At 42.9% G+C, this 17992-nt stretch overlaps 1 protein-coding gene across 2 annotated transcripts in view; it reads right to left on the bottom strand.

Annotated features, from left to right (window-relative positions):
- The window catches only part of LOC117938038 (cadherin-20-like), an 83824-nt gene that overhangs the window by 6964 nt on the left and 58868 nt on the right, over positions 1-17992 (bottom strand). For both annotated transcript variants that reach the window (XM_034862362.1, XM_034862363.1), the window contains exons 3-8: positions 14834-15128; positions 13498-13617; positions 9929-10096; positions 8437-8624; positions 6857-7110; positions 1479-1615 (exon numbers count right to left, since the gene is read on the bottom strand). In XM_034862362.1, coding sequence (XP_034718253.1) covers positions 1479-1615; positions 6857-7110; positions 8437-8624; positions 9929-10096; positions 13498-13617; positions 14834-15128 — 1162 coding nt within the window. The remainder of the gene's footprint in view (positions 1-1478; positions 1616-6856; positions 7111-8436; positions 8625-9928; positions 10097-13497; positions 13618-14833; positions 15129-17992) is intronic.

Raw genomic sequence — 17992 nt, 5'->3', positions numbered from 1 at the left:
TTGCTCATTTGAAAGCCACGCTGTCTCTCTCTCGTGGGTGGGTCACATTCTCCGGGCGGGTTTACACCTTTCACTATATCTAGCCATTGGGGGACCACAGGCAGGCTGGGGGAACGCATACTAATGTTAAAACACATCATAAAGTGACATTTTCCTGACATGGGAGCTTTAAGAAAAAACAAGAATTGAGAGCACAAAAAGTCAGCCAATCATGTAAAACGTGAAGAGAACTCCTTCTCTCTCTCTCTCTCTCTCTCTCTCTCTCTCTCTCTCTCTCTCTCTCTCTCTCTACATCCCTTTCTACCTGTGCCCTCTCTCGCCCTCACATCTTTAATTAGCCACCAATGCGAAAAGTTGTTCAATTAGTCGTTAATTCAATTAATTACCATCTCGTTTTAGGTGTGTCTGCCAAACAAAGGGACAAACAGACAAACAAAGTGGAGGGAGGGAGGGAGGGAGGGGTGGGGGTGGGGGTGGGGGGGTTGAAGGTGACTTTCACATCTGCAGAGCTTCTCCTGCTCCACGTGACATAACTCTGCACTGGTTCACTTGTTTTCTGTTTCTGCGAGCATATGCACACACATCTGTTTGTTCTGTTTTTCTCTCCATGAATCTCCTTCTGTCTGTAACTTTTGTCCTTCAAGCCAAATCAACTGACTGATCTCCAATAACAAAGCATTTAAGATTTGTTCAATCTAGTCTCACATTGTCAGATCTATCTCCTCATGGTATTGCTACACCGCTTATTTCTTCTCTTATAGGGGGTGAAACAGTCCCGGGCTCATTCTTATTTCTTTTGACCAATCGCAATTGTCCTGGGTTAGCGGTCTAGCTCAAGGGGCGGGACATCTAATGCACCGGATGTCATGTGGTCTCCCAGCATTGTAAATCTGAGCCAGACTAAGTTGAATCAAAAGACATCAGAAATTAACATCACAAAGCCTGCGTCTACTTTCTGAGTGGAAGTCAAACTCAACAACACAACAGGGTCCTCCGAAATGTTCTTTAATCTGATCCAAAGGATCCAAACGCTGTGCAATCTTGTGGGAAAAGGGAGAAAAACGCCTTTACAAGATTTACAGAGCGACGATGAAAAAAATGTCCAAAAAACTTATTTTTTTTCAAATGTATGATATGTTAATACGTGCAATAGCTAGTTGCAAAGTATTCTACTTTACATCATGTCAAATTCCAGTTCTACATCAAATCATTTGTCTTTACGCTGCCTCCGTAGAGACTTATTTAAAAAACAAGCTTATTTTGTGTTTGTGCCGTCTTATTCAGACTCTTATTTTTATATACTGTAGGTGTCATGAAACACTGTAATGTCTATCCATGATGTCAAGAAACAGTTTGGATCATTTGTATTGAACTGGCATTAGACAGGGCAAACATGACATACTTGATTAAAAAAGGAGATTTTGCATGAGAAAGCCTGTGTGTGTGTGTGTGTGTGTGTGTGTGTGTGTGTGACGTACTCATCTCCATGGCGAGGACGGTGATGTTGTGCCAGCCGATTTCCTCTCGGTCCAGCGAACGCACCGTCATCAGCGACCCGGAAGTGATTTCAATGTAGAAGAACTTGTCGGGGTCGCTGGACCTCTCGATGGAATACCTGGTGACGCAAAACCACACGTGCCATGTGAAGTATCAGCGTTAAATAAAGTGTGTGTTTTTGGGGAGCTTGTAATCCTATCTGAGGGGGAACCATGCACACGCACACTCCGGCATGTGTGCATCTGTGTGATAAGGCATCAGGCTGGCAGCTTCTGGAGGCACAGGAAGAAGAATAGGCTCCAGATAAGACTAAATCAGAGTATGTGCCTCGTCTGCCAAACTGATGTAAGCCAGGCACACACAGACCGGATCTTCTCCTAAATGGGGTTTCCTGTGTGTTTACACATGGACAGGACCTGTAGCAGCTTCCCTCTGCTCTCACCTGGAAGAGATCAAATCCCTTCCAAGAGGAGAATGATTGGTCCATTTCATTTTTTTTTTAAACCTTTGTGTTGTACTCCTGGGTTAAAAAACAGACACAAATTTGACTTTTTTGTCCCTTTTATTTCAGAATTGTGTTGTTTTTGTTTTCCATAACACCACCTTACTACCACTAGTTACATAGTACTTTTTGGAATTCATGGTCAGTAACCCTCATTTAATTGGTCCTACCACACTCTGGTGCATTACTGGTCCTACCAGACTCTGGTACATCAGCCGGGTCCTATCATGTTCTGGTACATTAGCCTGGTCCTACCAGAATCTGGTACATTTCATTTGTAATTCTGAGAGTCTGGCCATGCACTCTCCGTTGACAATTGTTAACTTCCTTGAAATTGGAAATACTGGATCTGCCCAGAGCCACTCTGGATGGGCTAAATTTTGACCGGCAAAAACCCGCGAATATACCCCAAACCCAGACGGAGTACTGAAGGAAACTGAAAATTGAGCGGATGTACGTAGGAGGGCTGAGCCAGGCTAAGGAAAGGACATCTCATCCATCTAAAAACACATTTGCTCGTTGCCTCTCGCCCCCAATGATTTTCTCGCGTCTCTCCCGTGCCTCCTCCTCGGAGGGAGGGACTAAGACGTGAGAAAGGGCGCAAGTGGAGGAGTCAAGGAGGCAATTCAAACGACATGAAAAGTACCTCATGTCTCCAGCCCCTGCACACTCCCCCAGGCCCATGTACTCTCCTCTCTCCCCACACATGCCATCCTCAAACTAGCCACTAGATGTCCTCAGATTTTCCTCTCAGTTCCCGCCCACCTACACACCTGTTCCCACTTCCCCCCATCAGCCCTAGAGTCAGCCATTTTGGAGTCACCATTTTCCAAACACTCCTTTGTTTGTAAGAGTTTCTTGTGCCTCTTGCCTTTGCTTTCTAGAATATGTAATCCATCCGTTGCAATGATACCAAGAACAGTTGCATGCTGGGTGTGCTTGACATGCTAAATGCTAAAATGCTCATGGTGGCTCTTCCAGTTGACTACTTTCAGGAAGGATTTTCTGTGGCAAAATATCCCTGATGTGACTGTAGAGGGACTGGTTGTACTGGGACCAGAGAGGCTGAGTGGACTGGATATACTGGGACCAAAGAGGCTGAGTGGACTGGATATACTTGGACCAGAGAGGCTGAGTGGACTGGATATACTGGGACCAGAGAGGCTGAGTGGACTGGATATACTGGGACCAGAGAGGCTGAGTGGACTGGATATACTGGGACCAAAGAGGCTGAGTGGACTGGATATACTGGGACCAGGGAGGCTGAGTGGACTGGATATACTGGGACCAGGGAGGCTGAGTGGAATGGATATACTGGGACCAGAAAGGCTGAGTTGAATGGATATACTGGGACCAGAGAGGCTGAGTGGACTGGATATACTGGGACCAGAGAGGCTGAGTGGACTGGTTATACTGGGACCAGAGAGGCTGAGTGGACTAGATGTACTGGGACCAGAGAGGCTGAGTGAACCTTTGCGTTGAGAATGCAGAGAAGCAGGACAGACTGACGTTCAGCCACGTGAGTACAACACACACACACACACACACACACACACACACACACACACCATTATCTACGTTATGTTAAGAGTGCGCTGCTCGCATGTGGCTATAATGCAGTATGTGTGTGTGTGTGGCAGCAGCTGCTGTGGACTTCACACTCTTTCTACCTCTGTGTTGCTGCTCGTTGATGAAGTGTTCTTCTGTTGATTCTATAATAAGGGGCAGGTTATTTAGCTCAGCCTAATACTGCTTGTTGCACCCGCCGCGGTGAGCAGTTGTTTGTTGTCAGCTATTTTGATTTAATGTTTTCTGTTCAACTCTAGGAGGGAAGTTTGGTAATGTGTGTTTGATGATCAGTTGGATACACAGGCTGCAAACTGCTGCCGATAGAAATGGAATACATTTCTTGGTTTGGACATCAGGGCTCTGAGGTGCAATGTTGACATGTTAATAAACTGTATTTCGTTGCCTAAATGTCTTCTTTAGTAAAAAAAGGCTATCATATATTATATCATCTCATTCCCTTTTAAAAATGTAACCCTGTCAAAGTATATTTAAACTGATCGTTTTTGTGCTTTGGTCATCTTGCGAGAATTGAATATTTAAAAACTATTCATAACATATAGTGTGTGTGTGTGTGTGTGTGTGTGTGTAAATATACAGTTATTTACTGTATATAGATATGCCTAAATTTATAAATTGTCGGCCTTTTATTACACAGGACAGCTGAAGACATGAAAGGGGAGAGACTGGGAATGACATGCAACAAAGGGTTGCAAGTTGGAATTGAACCCTGTGTGTGTGTGTGTGTGTGCGCGTGTGTGTGTCGGACTGTGTGCCGACAGGGAGCAGTCATGACTGGCATATCCACGGCTGGCTAGGATCTCCCTGAAGGATCTCTATTAATATCACTCCGACACGGCCGTGAGGCGGGGCGTGTGTGTGTGTGTGTGTGTGTGTGTGTGTGTGTGTGTGTGTGTGCTCGCGCCACATGCTTGTGTGGGTTCATTTCTATCTCCCTGTCATGCTGCTGTTTGTAGAGGACAGAAAGATGTCATCCCATGCTGCTGCTGTATCTCAGCCCTTTGCTGTCACCCTCATCTGATTCCTCAGCTGTCTGCTACCTGGGCTGGAACTCTTCTCATGGTCCAAACCCGCATTTAAAAAAAAAAAAGAATTCGCTTTTCACCGCCAGAATACAGGGCCAGCTCGGGGGAGACTCTGCACCAAAGGCTGAGTGCTCTGATTGCCACTCTCTCTTCAGGAATGAGAGAGTTGTCGGTTAACTGTCATTAGTGGAGCTCCTCGAGCACCAAGTGTTCGGAGCAGCGGTTAACTAACTAAAGATGAACTGACTGATCGATGAGTTGTCAACTTTGAGCTTAATGAATCGATTTGAGTCAAATTCTCAGATTCCAGCTTATTAAATGTGTATATCTTCCAGTTTTTTTCTCTCCTCTTGGACAGTAAATTGAATATATATTTCCGTTGTGGACAAAACAAGACGTTTAAAGACATCATCTTGGGTTCTGGGAAACACTGATTGACATGTTTTACCATTTTCTTACATTTTATTGACCGAACAACTAATTAATTAATCAAGAAAATAATAGAGTAATCGACAAGGAAAATGCTTGACTTTTTAGATATTTTTATTAATATTTTCCTATTTCCTGTGCACTACTTTCTGCCCTAATAGAGGCTGTAAAGCGACAGCTGGGACGCGGTACAGCCCGCGCCATGTGAAACACTCGTTTACTGCCGCAGTTGTTGATTCCTCCCGATGATTAATAGCCTAATTAAAGGCTTTATGTCTAATTAATTTATGAAAGGTGCAGTCTGGACAGTAAACCCACCACGCAACATCTGTTCTGTTGGAGCGCAAAACATACTCTCCAATAACAGAGAGGGATAAAAGTCCTCGACTCCTCGTGTCTCTGTGCGTGTTGGTGACTAATTGCTTCAAACTTGATACCAACATTATTATGATACTGAGAACTCACTCACTCACTCACTCACTCACTCCGTGCGTCTTACCATCTTTGTGGGGACCCGTCATTGACAAAATGCATTCCTTATCCCATTACCCTAAGCTTAACCATCATAACTAAATGCCTACCCTTAACCCTTACCCTAACCATAACCTAATTCTAACCCTAATCCTAAAACCAAGTCTTAACCCTTAAACAGGCCTTTAAAGTTGAGGGGTCCAGCATTTTGGCCCCACAAAGCTGTACAGACTATTTACGTGTTCACGGGTTTTGGACCCCACAAATGTAGTTAAACGAAAACACACACACACACACACACACACACACACACACACACACACACATACACACACACACACACACTCTCACACTAAGTTGATTAACAGTTTCTCAGTCATGTCTGCAGTTGAGTCATGTTGGGATGCCGCCCTCTGCCGGTGATCAGGTTACATTACAGCTACAGAGCCAGTAAAACCAGTCAGCCAACTCATTTAATTGCTTTGGATCAATAAACATTGCATTGCATAACATTTCATTTAGCTGACACTTTAATGCAAAGCGACTTCCAATAAGAGCATTCAACCACAAATGTTCAAACTCAGAACAGCGAGAATCCCATAGAAGAAGTACATTAGCTTCAAATAAGCCAATCAAATTATTTATATTATCCCATCTTTAATGGTGAAGTGGGAAGAGGTGTTTTTATTCTGCAGGTGGAAGGTGTGGCTCCTTTTAGCAGTCCTGATGTCAATGGGCATCTTGAACTTAACCAATCGTAGTGTATTGATAACGTTCTGCTGAATGATGCATTAAGACTTGGGAGCATGGTTTATTTCTTTGATGAATTTAACTCTTGGGTTGTCTTCCTGTCGACATTGTTTTGGCCACTAACTCTACTATTACACTTTAAAAAATTAAAATAAAATAACGGTCAATGAACTTCATTTATAAGAAATTATTTCTAACTGTTGAGTTAAAAAAAGCTAATGTTATGAATTATTTTGACTAACAATTAACATCAAAAGAATGTTTGTTGATCTGTTTAAATCTGTTAGTGGGACTATAATCCAACCTGATCCTTTTACTTGTGAAGAGAGTTCCATGGAACCATCCCGGTTGTTTTGGGAAATTAGGGTTGAAACCCAAATTTCTAAGATAGGAACTGGGTTAATTACCTTTTTTGGGCTTTAAAGTGTAGCCTAACACAACTTGGAAATATCTTTTTAGTGAAGCCTTATTTTGTGTAAATCTATTGGCTATAGGCCTACAGGAAGCAACGGGACAGTAGATAGGAAATGGAGGAAAGCTATAAAAATGAATTAATAAAGCAGCCGTAACGGTGCTGTTGCCTCCTCTTCCTCACCTCACAGTGTTGTTGGCAGCGTCCGGGTCCCTCGCCGACACCGTCTTCACCACCGTCCCGATCTCGGCGTCCTCTGACAGCTCGATGAAGTACGCCGTCAAGTCAAACAATGGGGGCTCGTCCACGTCCTCCACGCTCACGTGCACGATGGTGACGTCCTTGAAGGGCCCGCGGTGGCGGAAGGCCGGGTCCAGTTTGGTGTTGGCTCCCTCCACCTTCAGAGTATAACTGGGCTTGCTCTCAAAGTTCAGTGGCTGGGGGGGAGATACAGACCAACATTATACAGAGGAAACCTTTCACGGTTACTAAGTTTTCCTGCAGTTTGGCAGCAGTTTCAAACCCAAATGGACAGACTTCTAAGTTTAAGTTTTCTTCAAGAAACACTTGAATTTATGCCAGTTTGATGTTAACCATCTGCACAAGCGCGTCTTTAAAAAAAGCAATAATACAGAGATTCTTTTCAGACATTTTATTTGCTATTTTCATCATATAATGACATTTTTTTTAAACGCAACCCTTTTGTTTCTGCCCCTGTTTTTCATGAGCTGAACTCAAAGATCTAAGACTTTTTCTGTGAAAACAAAAGGCTTATTTCTCTGAAATGTTTTTTACAAATCTGTCTAAATCTGTTAGTGGGAACTTCTACTTTGCCGAGATAATCCATCCTACTCACAGGTACGGCTTATCAAGATGCTGATTAGACAGCATGATTACTGCACAGGTGTGTCGAGAGAGGTTCATCATTTAGTTAAGTGTGTATTAACTACTTTGTGAACCCAAAGACTTTGGTAAACTCTGAAACAATTCGTCAACAGAGATTTGAGGAAAATACAAAAATAGCCAACTTCAACTTTTCAGCCTTAATGCCAGATGATCTCTTTGCACATTGCTCTAAAAATGTGGGCGTCGCTATTCTGAAAGCTGAGTTTTTTCTGAACGTTTAGATTTTTTTGTTGTCGATTTTGAAACATATGGGGATCAATTATATGCAAATAACATTAAAAATTGAATTTAAGAAGAGGTGTGGAAATGCCCTTCGACCTCAGAGGGTTAAAGAAACATTGCGTCTGTGTTCTGTGTGTCCAGTAAAAGATCACCAGATCACCACCACATGCCAGGGCAAACTCCTGATGGACGCTCGGGAACAGCAGAAAGGGGAAGACATCAAGACTGGGGTTGAAAGTATTGATTTTGTTGCCAAATTTGCCAAAAGACACTTAGAAATTGAGAATTGGTTGTGGACAACACTTTATGTTATGCAATGTTAGTCCCTCTCCAGGAAAATATACATTGGCAGCTTTTTTAAGGGAGTTCTGTAACTTTATCCCTGCATGACCACGTAGCCTTTTAGCTTCCCAAACCCAGGGCCTTATTCCTCCTTTAATGAAATTGATCATAAATCATGAGTTGTAATAGTCATACATATTTGCATGAACAAATAATATAGAATCTGTGAAAGCATTTTAGTAATAAGACTTGTTTTCTGATTTTTCTGATAAAAGGAATAATGGAGACAGTTATATCAACTTCCTATGACTTTTACCACAGCTCTATATTTTTTAATTCTATATTTTGTGTACCCTTTTCACTGTGATGATGCCAAAAAGGTTGGTGGGGTCAGTGCTGATTTCAAAGGTGTCCCTCCCGTCTCCATCGATGATGCTGTACTTCATCTCAGCGTTGACCCCGATGTCCCTGTCCTTCGCCCAGATACGACCCACCACTGAACCCACCGGAGCCGACTCTGGGATGCTCATCTGATACAGCCCTGAGGAAAAAAAGGAACAGGGTGATCATCCTTTCGTACTTTATTTTTATTTTTACATATCCACCAGAGGGTGCCCAACATCTTCCATCTCTTCTACGGCTGCTCTCTACTCTCAAAAATCAAAGAGGGCTTAGAATACATGGCTCCATAAACGCCTCACAATTGGGTTATATACTGTGTCGTGGGTCGGCTTAAATTTCATCTACTTTTTAACCTCAAAGAAGAGGTGACGGCGGCCCAATTTGTGGCGCTCCCTGTAGTCCACGGTGAAATGTCTGCACATTGTGCATGACAGAGGGGGATCCCTGAAGCTCTTCACAACCGATCAAAGTTCCAACGAAGTGATGGCGCTAATTGGTGGGGGAACCAGTCATGGAAGTGAAAGTGGGCGGGTGTTTTCTTTGTCTTGGAGTGAAGCCACCCATCCGACTCGGGAGATGACCAGAGACAGCTAAGACAACCCCTGACCTCAGGGATACACTGACAGGAGCAGGAATGGGGATAATCAAAGAGACAGCATGGGGCGACTGGTGGCTGGGAGGGGGGGGGGAGGATGGGAGACAGGGCCAGGGACTGGTGGCCAGTGGACAGAGAGAGAAGGGCAGAGGGGCTAAGGGCTAGGATGCTGAAGAGAAATGATGCGAACAGATGCAGAGATGTGTGGTCAGAGGGGCTGATTCTCATCCCAGCAAAACGGCAAACTCTCACTTTTGGATGTCAGCATTCACACGTGGCCTACACCACAAAACTGTGCCAAGTGCAACCTGCACAATAGGTTTATCTACATAGGTATCATACTGTTTTAGCAGTTGCACATTTTTGTATTCCCAACTTGTATATATTCAAATATTCTTGTGTTTTATCCTCTTATTATTTGTATGTATGTATATTGTATCCTAGTATTTCATTTATTTTATGTGCTGTGTGACTGATTTTGCTGCTGTAACACTAATTTCCCATTTTATTTGGAGCAATAAATATCCATCTCTCTATCTACACATGCTGCAGTCCCGTGTAGCGAAACAAGTCAAACAACAAGTCACGAACCAGCCCTGAAACAAATCTGTGCTCTGGTTTATCGGCATTACTTTAAACCAATCACAATTGCATTGGGCGCAACAACGGCCCCTCTGCAAAAAAGCCTCAGAAAGAACTTGTTTTGGTGGAACATGTGTACGTTCAAAAATTGTTTCAGTCGTGCAATGGAAAACCACGAGAGAGAGAGAGAGAGAGAGAGAGAGAGAGAGAGAGAGAACAAAAAGAAGGTAGTGAAACAAGGAGGAACCGTTGTCTCCGTCTCTTACTCTGGTCAAACATTGGCGGGTTGTCGTTGACGTCGCTGAGCGTGATGTGGACAGTGGTGGTACCAGCGAGCCCCCCCAGCTGTCCGCCCATGTCCTTTGCCTGGATGACCACAGTGTAGTTTTCTCTGGTCTCCCGGTCCATGTCTGCCAGGGACACACGGACCATGCCTGAGGGAGAGAGGGAGAGAGAGAGAGGGAGAGAGAGAGAGGTAAATTAAAGTTCAGCTACAGAGAGCTGGTTACACAGATTAGGGTCATGTGTCCACACAATGCTGTCCTGGAATGGCAGTGCTCTCAATGGAGTGGACAAGAGGCTGCATGAGTGCTTTATAATTAAAACATGTCCTTCTTTTCCATTAGTAATGATTTTAATCACATACAAGTGAACCAGACAATAAGGTTAAAACACTATTTAACAAGCTGCAATAGAGAAACAGTTAATGGAAGGGGATTCTTTGTCCTACAAGAAGTGATAAATGGAGACTTAAGGGGTGAAATATACAGTCCTTGTTTAACTCTTGAACAAGTTTAAATGGGACTTCAGCTCATTAACTACTGTCCTGTTTTGCATCTCTAAGACTTCCTGAATGTCATGTGTTTTATCGCAACTTAAGACACTTTTTTCCAGAGAAATGTAATTTTTTTTTGCCCAACATACCACCCCTGACATTCCCATACAACAAACACACAAACAGCGGTCTCTGTGATGTCTCGGTCTTTAGGTACATGGTCTGGTTAGTCCACACAGCATTCCGGGATGGGATAAAACCTTGCTTATTTTGGTGGAACATGTACGTTGAAAAGTTGTTTTTAGTTGTGTAACAGAAAACTCTGATTGGACAGCTAGCTGTCTGGATTTAACCTGCAGAGATCTGAGGACCAGGGAACCGTAGTCCTCAGAAACCCACCGGAGTTTAACATTACAACCGAAAGAGGAAGGTAACAGACATCCAGTCAAAACGAGGGCCATCCGGGGGAATTTCCAGCGGGATCTGAACAATCCCGGAAATTAAAAGTTGTCGATACAGACTAAGAAAAAAGTAACCTGGGACATATTACATTTTCCCCAAAATGTAATTGAGAACAGCGTTTTCTTGAATGGGAATGCATTTTCTCAGAAGACAGGGCTGCACATCAAGTTATATCAAGTTATTAGGGCAATTATCTTGCTAGAGGACACTTTTTTTTAAAATCATTTTTCGGGACTAGATGTAATATTACGGGGTTAAAAAAGCAACATTTCTGCAGGTAAAACCTCAATTCTATGTATATCAGTAATCGAGTTGACATGTTTTAACCTTTGCATGTGTGCATGATAACGGTACACGTGCCTGCATCCAGAATAAGTAAATTCAAACTTTGACTTAAACTAAGAATGACAATAAACTGAAGGCTACAACTCTTAAACGACTAAATAAGATTGGTATTCGTGGTTTGAACAGTTGATGATGTGTGAAATTGAGGCAGTGTAAGTGAAAAGTGAACACTAATCGGGTTATTGCAGTGCATGTACCCTGCATTAACCTGCTGCTTAAGGATGTGTAATTTTGCTTTGCCCTGTTGTCCTGAGCCCATCCGTACACTTATTCTCAAGAGTGTACATGGATGTGTTTTGGTAATAATAGACAGTTTTTCTCAACAGAATCCAACCAAGGGTTGTTCTGAGGAGTAAGAACAGGGAGTGCCTGTGTGGGTTTGAGCTATGTGTGTTAAAGGTTTTACATTGTTTGCACCAATAAAAGCCTCAGTGCGGGGCTTAAAGCCCAGTCAGGGAGGCTGATTGATAGCTGTAGAGCCACTTGTGTTCCACTGATGGATGGACCTCCAGCAGCAGCAGACAGACCGGCCGGCTGCTGATGGGCGGCCGAGCCTGAGAGCTTGGCAACAGATTTCTGTGCTGACAAACAAGGATATAAGGCAGCTGTGGTAAAGAATGGCCAGTACAGCTCTGCTTTTAGGAATCGAATGGATTTATGGAAGTGCTAGTTTGAGTTATGAATGCTGTCGTGTGCTGCAGTTAGATGTTACAACTTATGGCTCCTTATTTACAAGTTTTGCATACTTTATTTTCATTGCTGCCGTCTTGCTTGGGATTTATTACACCGGAACATTACACCCACATGTGACCCGCTGATTATTTTATGTTTTGTTTCTTCTAAATAGAAGTTTCAGTTATTCAATTACCTCCTTTTTGAGAGAATTCAGTTCAGGAAATATATTTCACTTTCACTTCACTTTCCTGCTGAGAGTTAGATGAGAAGATTAACACCACTAATGCATGTGTGTGCGTCGAGTACAGAGCCAGAGAGAGGAAGTGATTAGCATAGCTTAGCACACAGCCCTGAAGCAGAGGGAAACCGTTAGCTTGGCATTTATCAGAGTAAAAAAAAACAGGTGGAACAAACAAGATACATTGTATAAAATATCAAGCTTCAGCACTGTTGGTAGACAGTGCTGAGTTTTTTAAACTTTGGACAGAGCCAAGCTGTTTACTCCTGCTTCCAGTATTTGAGCTAAGCTAAGCTAATCACTTACTGTCTCTAGCTCCATACTTATGGTTGATGTCCCACTCCCATCTCTCCTGGACATCTATCAAACCTGCAGCACCTGCAAAGCAACCAGCATTGTGGGTGACCCCCCCCCCCCCCCAAAAAAAAAAAACAAAACAAAAACAAAACAGACTCTTAAGCCTTTCTGCCATCAGACTGGGAAACCGCTTCATTCCCTGGGCTGTCAGGAAGCTCGACACCCTCCCCTCTCCTTCCCCTCCGCCCCCGAGAACTCTTACACATTTTCACAACAGATTTGAGAAAGGTTTCCACTTTAGGGCCAAATTATCTCTTTTATACGTTGCTGTGGAACGTATAACTATATACGTGACACTATACAGAAAGCTGAGTTTGTTGTAAACATTTTTATATGAAACACATGGGGATCAGGTTATATGCAAATACCTCAAAATGTAAATGGATAAGTTATGTAAAAATGACCTCAAAACCAAAAGCGAGCAGTTCCTTGAACCACTCAATCAGTTGTCTACGAGAGCCCGTCTCATTCTCTCCTTTTTCCCAACAAGAGAATTCACACTTTTGAGTTTAGCACATCTTTTTATATCGGGTGCCAGGCATTTGAGTTATCGCAAGTTGCAGCAAAAGCGACGTGTTTCAGACAAGTTTTCGGCAGTCTCATAGCAACAACAGGAGCCATGCTGAGCTTCCTACATTCAGAGCTGGGTGGTATACACAGAGGCTTAAAGTGTGGGCTGCTAACATCCGGCTGTGGAGCTTATGGCGTGATACAGTGTTAGAAACAAGGTGGGGAATTAGCAGTAGTTGTCAGCAGAGTGTGAGTGTTAGTAAATCCTGATTATGTCGGTGGTAGTTTAATCAGAACATCTAACATCATTCATACTTATTACAAATTCATGTAGAGCTCATAAAATACTTACAGTGGCTGGTGAAGTTTGAAATCCTTCAGACACTACATGTAATGGATCAAAACGCCAGTTGGCACGGTTAGTGTTTTATTAGAGGCAGTGTGTGTGTGTGTGTGTGTGTGTGAAGTCGTACCAGTCTTGGCGTCCACTGAGAAGTAAGGCTGGCCCTCCAGGATGCTGTAGACCACACGAGCGCTGTTGCCATAAGTGGGGTCGTCTGCGTCTGTAGCGGTCAGCTGGATCACAGATGTTCCTGGGTGAACATGGACGCAAATGCCAACATCAACATATGAATCGAAAGAAATAATTCTGGGTGGAGTTTTTTCCATCTGTGACTGGAGCAGCTCCAGGAATTAACTATGCTTATTTCCTTCAAAGTAACCACAAAACTTGGTTTTCTGAATAGTGAATGAAGCAGATGGAGTTGGGCCTGTAGGAAGAAATGCTAACATTGCAGGGCTGTTATGTACTTTTGCTGTTGTTCACCACAGCTGCAGCCGCTCCCTTAACGGCAAACACTGCAGACAAACATGCAACCGTTTGGTTTCAGTCTCCATCCATGTGTCTGCCTTTCATCCCCCCGCTTAACTATTAGGGCCGGGATGATATGCTTTTGTACCGATTCGATTCTTTCACAATTTATGGGTGCAGATACGGTGATTGCAATTTTCATTTATTGCAATTCTAGAAGTACTGAGTGTTGTGCTTTTCTATTTCTTCTTAAAACACTAAAGTTGATTGACACACTTCTAGAGACAATACATAATTAAACATTTCTAAAAATTGTTTTCTAAAATGAATGCACATCACGTCAGTGAGTCAGTTTAACATTTAATTCATTTTTTGATTATATTTTTGGGGCATTTTAGGCCTTTAATGGACAGGACAGCTGAGGTTGTGAAAGGGGAGAGAGAGGGGGAGTGACATGCAGCAAAGGGCCGCAGGCCGGATTCGAACCCCGGCCGGCTGCGTCCAGGAGTATACCTCTATATATGGGCACCCGCTCTACCAATTGAGCTATCTGGGTGCCCCATTAAATCAATTTGTAAAGCATTTCGTAACATGAATTTACTGCTTTTGGAAACCTATGATGTAGTCGGTGTAGGCTGTAACGTATAAACAGAAAATATTTAGGTGAATCAAAAATAATAGAAAAATTCAATTCTGGGGCGCCCTCGTACCACACCTGGTAGACTGCAGAAAGGCTCAGTCCTTGCTCACAGCGGCCACGAGTCAGAATCAAACCTGTGGCCATTTGCTGCGTGCCATCCCCCTCTCGCTTCAACTTTCCTGCCTAAATCTGTCCTATCAGATAAAGGCAATACAAGCCCAAAGAAGTATTATCCAAAGAAAAAAAAAATCGATTCTAGGTAAAAGATTTGATTTTAAAAATTGTCACAAAAAAAACACCATACATACTTTCTACTCCATCCACCCCTCCTAATCCCCCGCCACCCCACCCCTATTACCTATGTTGGACATTTCGGGTACAGACGCCTGGTAGGGCCCATCCAGAAACCTTGGCTCGTTGTCGTTGATGTCCTGGATCTTGACAATGAACTCGGACTCGGGCTCCAGAGGCCTGTCCGTCAGGCGGTTGCGGGCCTGGGCACGGAGAGCGTACTGGGCCTTCACCTCCCGGTCCAGCCTCTGAATGGCATGGATGTCCCCCGTGCTGTCGTCGATGGTGAAGGTGGTGCCGGCGCCCTCACCCGTCAGGATGTACTTAATAGAGCCGTCTCCTTTATCCATGTCTGAGTGGAGCTGCAGAGATGGTGACACAGACAAATGGTTTATCCCACAATGCATATTCCCTCAAAAGTTACCACTTTTTTGTTATTTTAGAGACATCTCAAGGCTTTTGGAAAAGGGTTGCATATACATTCGAAATCACAATATGGATTATTGGAATATCCAAAGGACAGGGGGCGGGCAATGGCAAATATGTGTCAAAGCGTTCTGGGTTAGGTACTGTGGTGCTGCAGAGACGTGCCAGCCTACAAATCCTATCCTACAGACTAAAGAAAAAACCTTTTTTGGGAAAGATCCTTGCAAAAGTCCCGCAATGTACATGTTTTTTTTCAAATTTTATAATTTCTTAACCCTCATGTTATCCTCTGGTCAAATTGACCAGTTTTCCTATATCAATGTTCTTTTTAACTACCAAATTGTAATTACCCCAAATAACATGATTGATTCCACGCAACACTCTTTGGCAAGCACAAATCTCTACTTTCATTAATTTTGGGGTGTCGTATACAATTTTATAGCATTTGAAGAAAAAAGTGGTTTTGAAATAGTAATGAGTAAAAGTTGAGCTTTTCCAGTCTGTGATTATCCATCAACATCCATTCCTTTAATTTAGTCTAAATAATTCCTAACATTCCAAATATTAGGTATAATTTCCTAAAAATTAGGTATAATTTGAATAAATTGCAAAAATAACTGTAAAACTAAAGTTAATAAGTTAGTAAGTTGTTGTCTTTAACGTACTGTTAAACATAAAAAGTGACAAACATTGGAGAAAAACGTCAAAAGTGTTGAAAAAGGAACAAAAACGTATGAAGAAAGTTGATTAAAAGCCTCAACAAAAGTGTTGATGGAAGGGTTAATGAAGGGTTAATGAAAATGAGTATAATGATACCAAAATCATCATCCCCTCAAATATCGTGAATCATAATTGCAATATCAGTCAAAATAGTCTCAGATATTTTCCTCATGTCGTGCAGGCTTATTTTGGAAGTATAATAGGAACTCTGAGTATTCAGATCCTTTCCCAAACTGCTGGTGTCTTCACAAAAAAGGATTCAAAGGGCCTCAAACATCCCAAAGGTGTGAACAAAGCGTCCGGTAGGTGTTACAGTGATCAGACGCTGAACCAACAGGAATATAAAACGCATGGTGCAGTCCAAAAGTATTTGGACAGCTTGGTTTTTGAGGACATTGGTCACATCCCCTAAGTTTAGGACAATGCAGCAGCAGAAACATACAAACGAGACAACCAGTGGAACGTTCAACTTCTATCACATCAGATCAGGTCCAGATGAACATGTGTTGTGTAATACAAGCCCGTAGAGCATAACACCAAAGGCCCTCTTTTAACTATCCAAGTGCATGCTGTGAAGTGCATGGCGCACATGCGTTCAGGGCGTGTCCAAAACAACTTTAGCTAGTTGGACGGAGGGAAAAAGGGTCTGTGCGCCAGGCGCTTGGTTCAAAAACTTTGTCTTCATTAATTCAGAGGTGTGTTTTGGGCGTAACATGCAATAAATCAATCGGTGCCATCTCCCATTCCTATCATTGGCGCGATCACTTCATTCCCCTGAACACACCACGCTTTAAGACCATCACGCCCATGGGCGCAAAAATGGACGCATGACTGCTGTCTTCTGTGGTTGGTCAACGAAAACTGAATCTACAATTGTGTTTGACAAAAGAAATGCAAAGCAATATGTTTTCAGTGTCTTTGGTGTGAGGCTGCTGCTTTTCTCTGATTTATATAATTGTCAAATGAATATCTTTGGACAGTTGGTTAGGACAAATACAAAATTTTAAGAATCTGAAACACTACATGACGGGTTAATCTTTTTATTTTCTTTTCGGGAGGGGCATTTTTCAGCCTCCATTTCGACATGACATATGAAGACATGAAAGGGGAGAGAGAGAAGGGGAATGACATGCAGCAAAGGGCCGCAGGTCGGAGCTGAAGGAGGAGTAAACCTCCACACATGGGTGCCCTCTCCTCTACCCAAGCCGTCTGGGCACCCATGACGGGTTAATCATTATGGAAATAACTGGCTTATACCTTTATGTAGCCAAATACTGCGGGTTTAAAACAGGCTACAATTTCAACTTCCTGACCATCTGATGTGGGTATAAATAACCTCATATCAAAGCTGAGATTACCCACTAGCCTCCATATGCTACTGCTACAATTATAACTGTACAGAACAAACACAATGTGTCTGAGCCCTAATTATCTCTATTCAGTCAACATGCTACAATCCAGAATTGCTATTTCAAAGTTAAATTCATTTTTAATATGTCTATTATTTTTTTTCTATTCAGTCTATCTGCTAAATTCCACAAAAGTAGAAACGCGTGACAATATTGTCAACGTAGGACTCATTATTGAAACATGATTCCTTATTGAACCAGGGAGTAAATGAATAACTCGAGACTTCCAGGGCTGGCATGTGGTTTTGTGCAGGCCCTAACACCGTAGCTGTAAGTAGATATCTAATCACAGCGTACAGCCTTGTTTGTTGCCATGGGCCCTGCAGTGCAATCAGAAGCCTTTTGTGGCCTGTAAGAGCAAACGGCAGCCTGTTGATGTGCAATCACTCCTTGCTCTGTACTTAAAGGGTCTCTGCGCATGATGAGTGCTACTAACATCACACTGGAAGCGTAAAATTAAATGCCCCTCTTGACGTCTGTCTGGTATATAATCAACAGGGGTGCGCACAGCCCTGATACCTCCCCCGGCTAACTCTAAAAGCACTTTCTGAAGACCCTTGCTTTGGCCCTTTTTCATCGTCTGGAGGCCACTAAGTGAAATGACCAAGCTGAGGTCATCAAACTGCTAAAAGTTTCCTGCTAAAGTACCCGTTGTTGTCATGCCGGTTGAC

This window comes from Etheostoma cragini, chromosome 22 (genome assembly GCF_013103735.1).
Source record: "Etheostoma cragini isolate CJK2018 chromosome 22, CSU_Ecrag_1.0, whole genome shotgun sequence".
In the NCBI taxonomy this organism is placed as follows: Eukaryota; Metazoa; Chordata; class Actinopteri; order Perciformes; family Percidae; genus Etheostoma; species Etheostoma cragini.
Note: the sequence above shows the minus strand (reverse complement) of the source record. Positions and strands in the feature narration are given on the sequence as shown.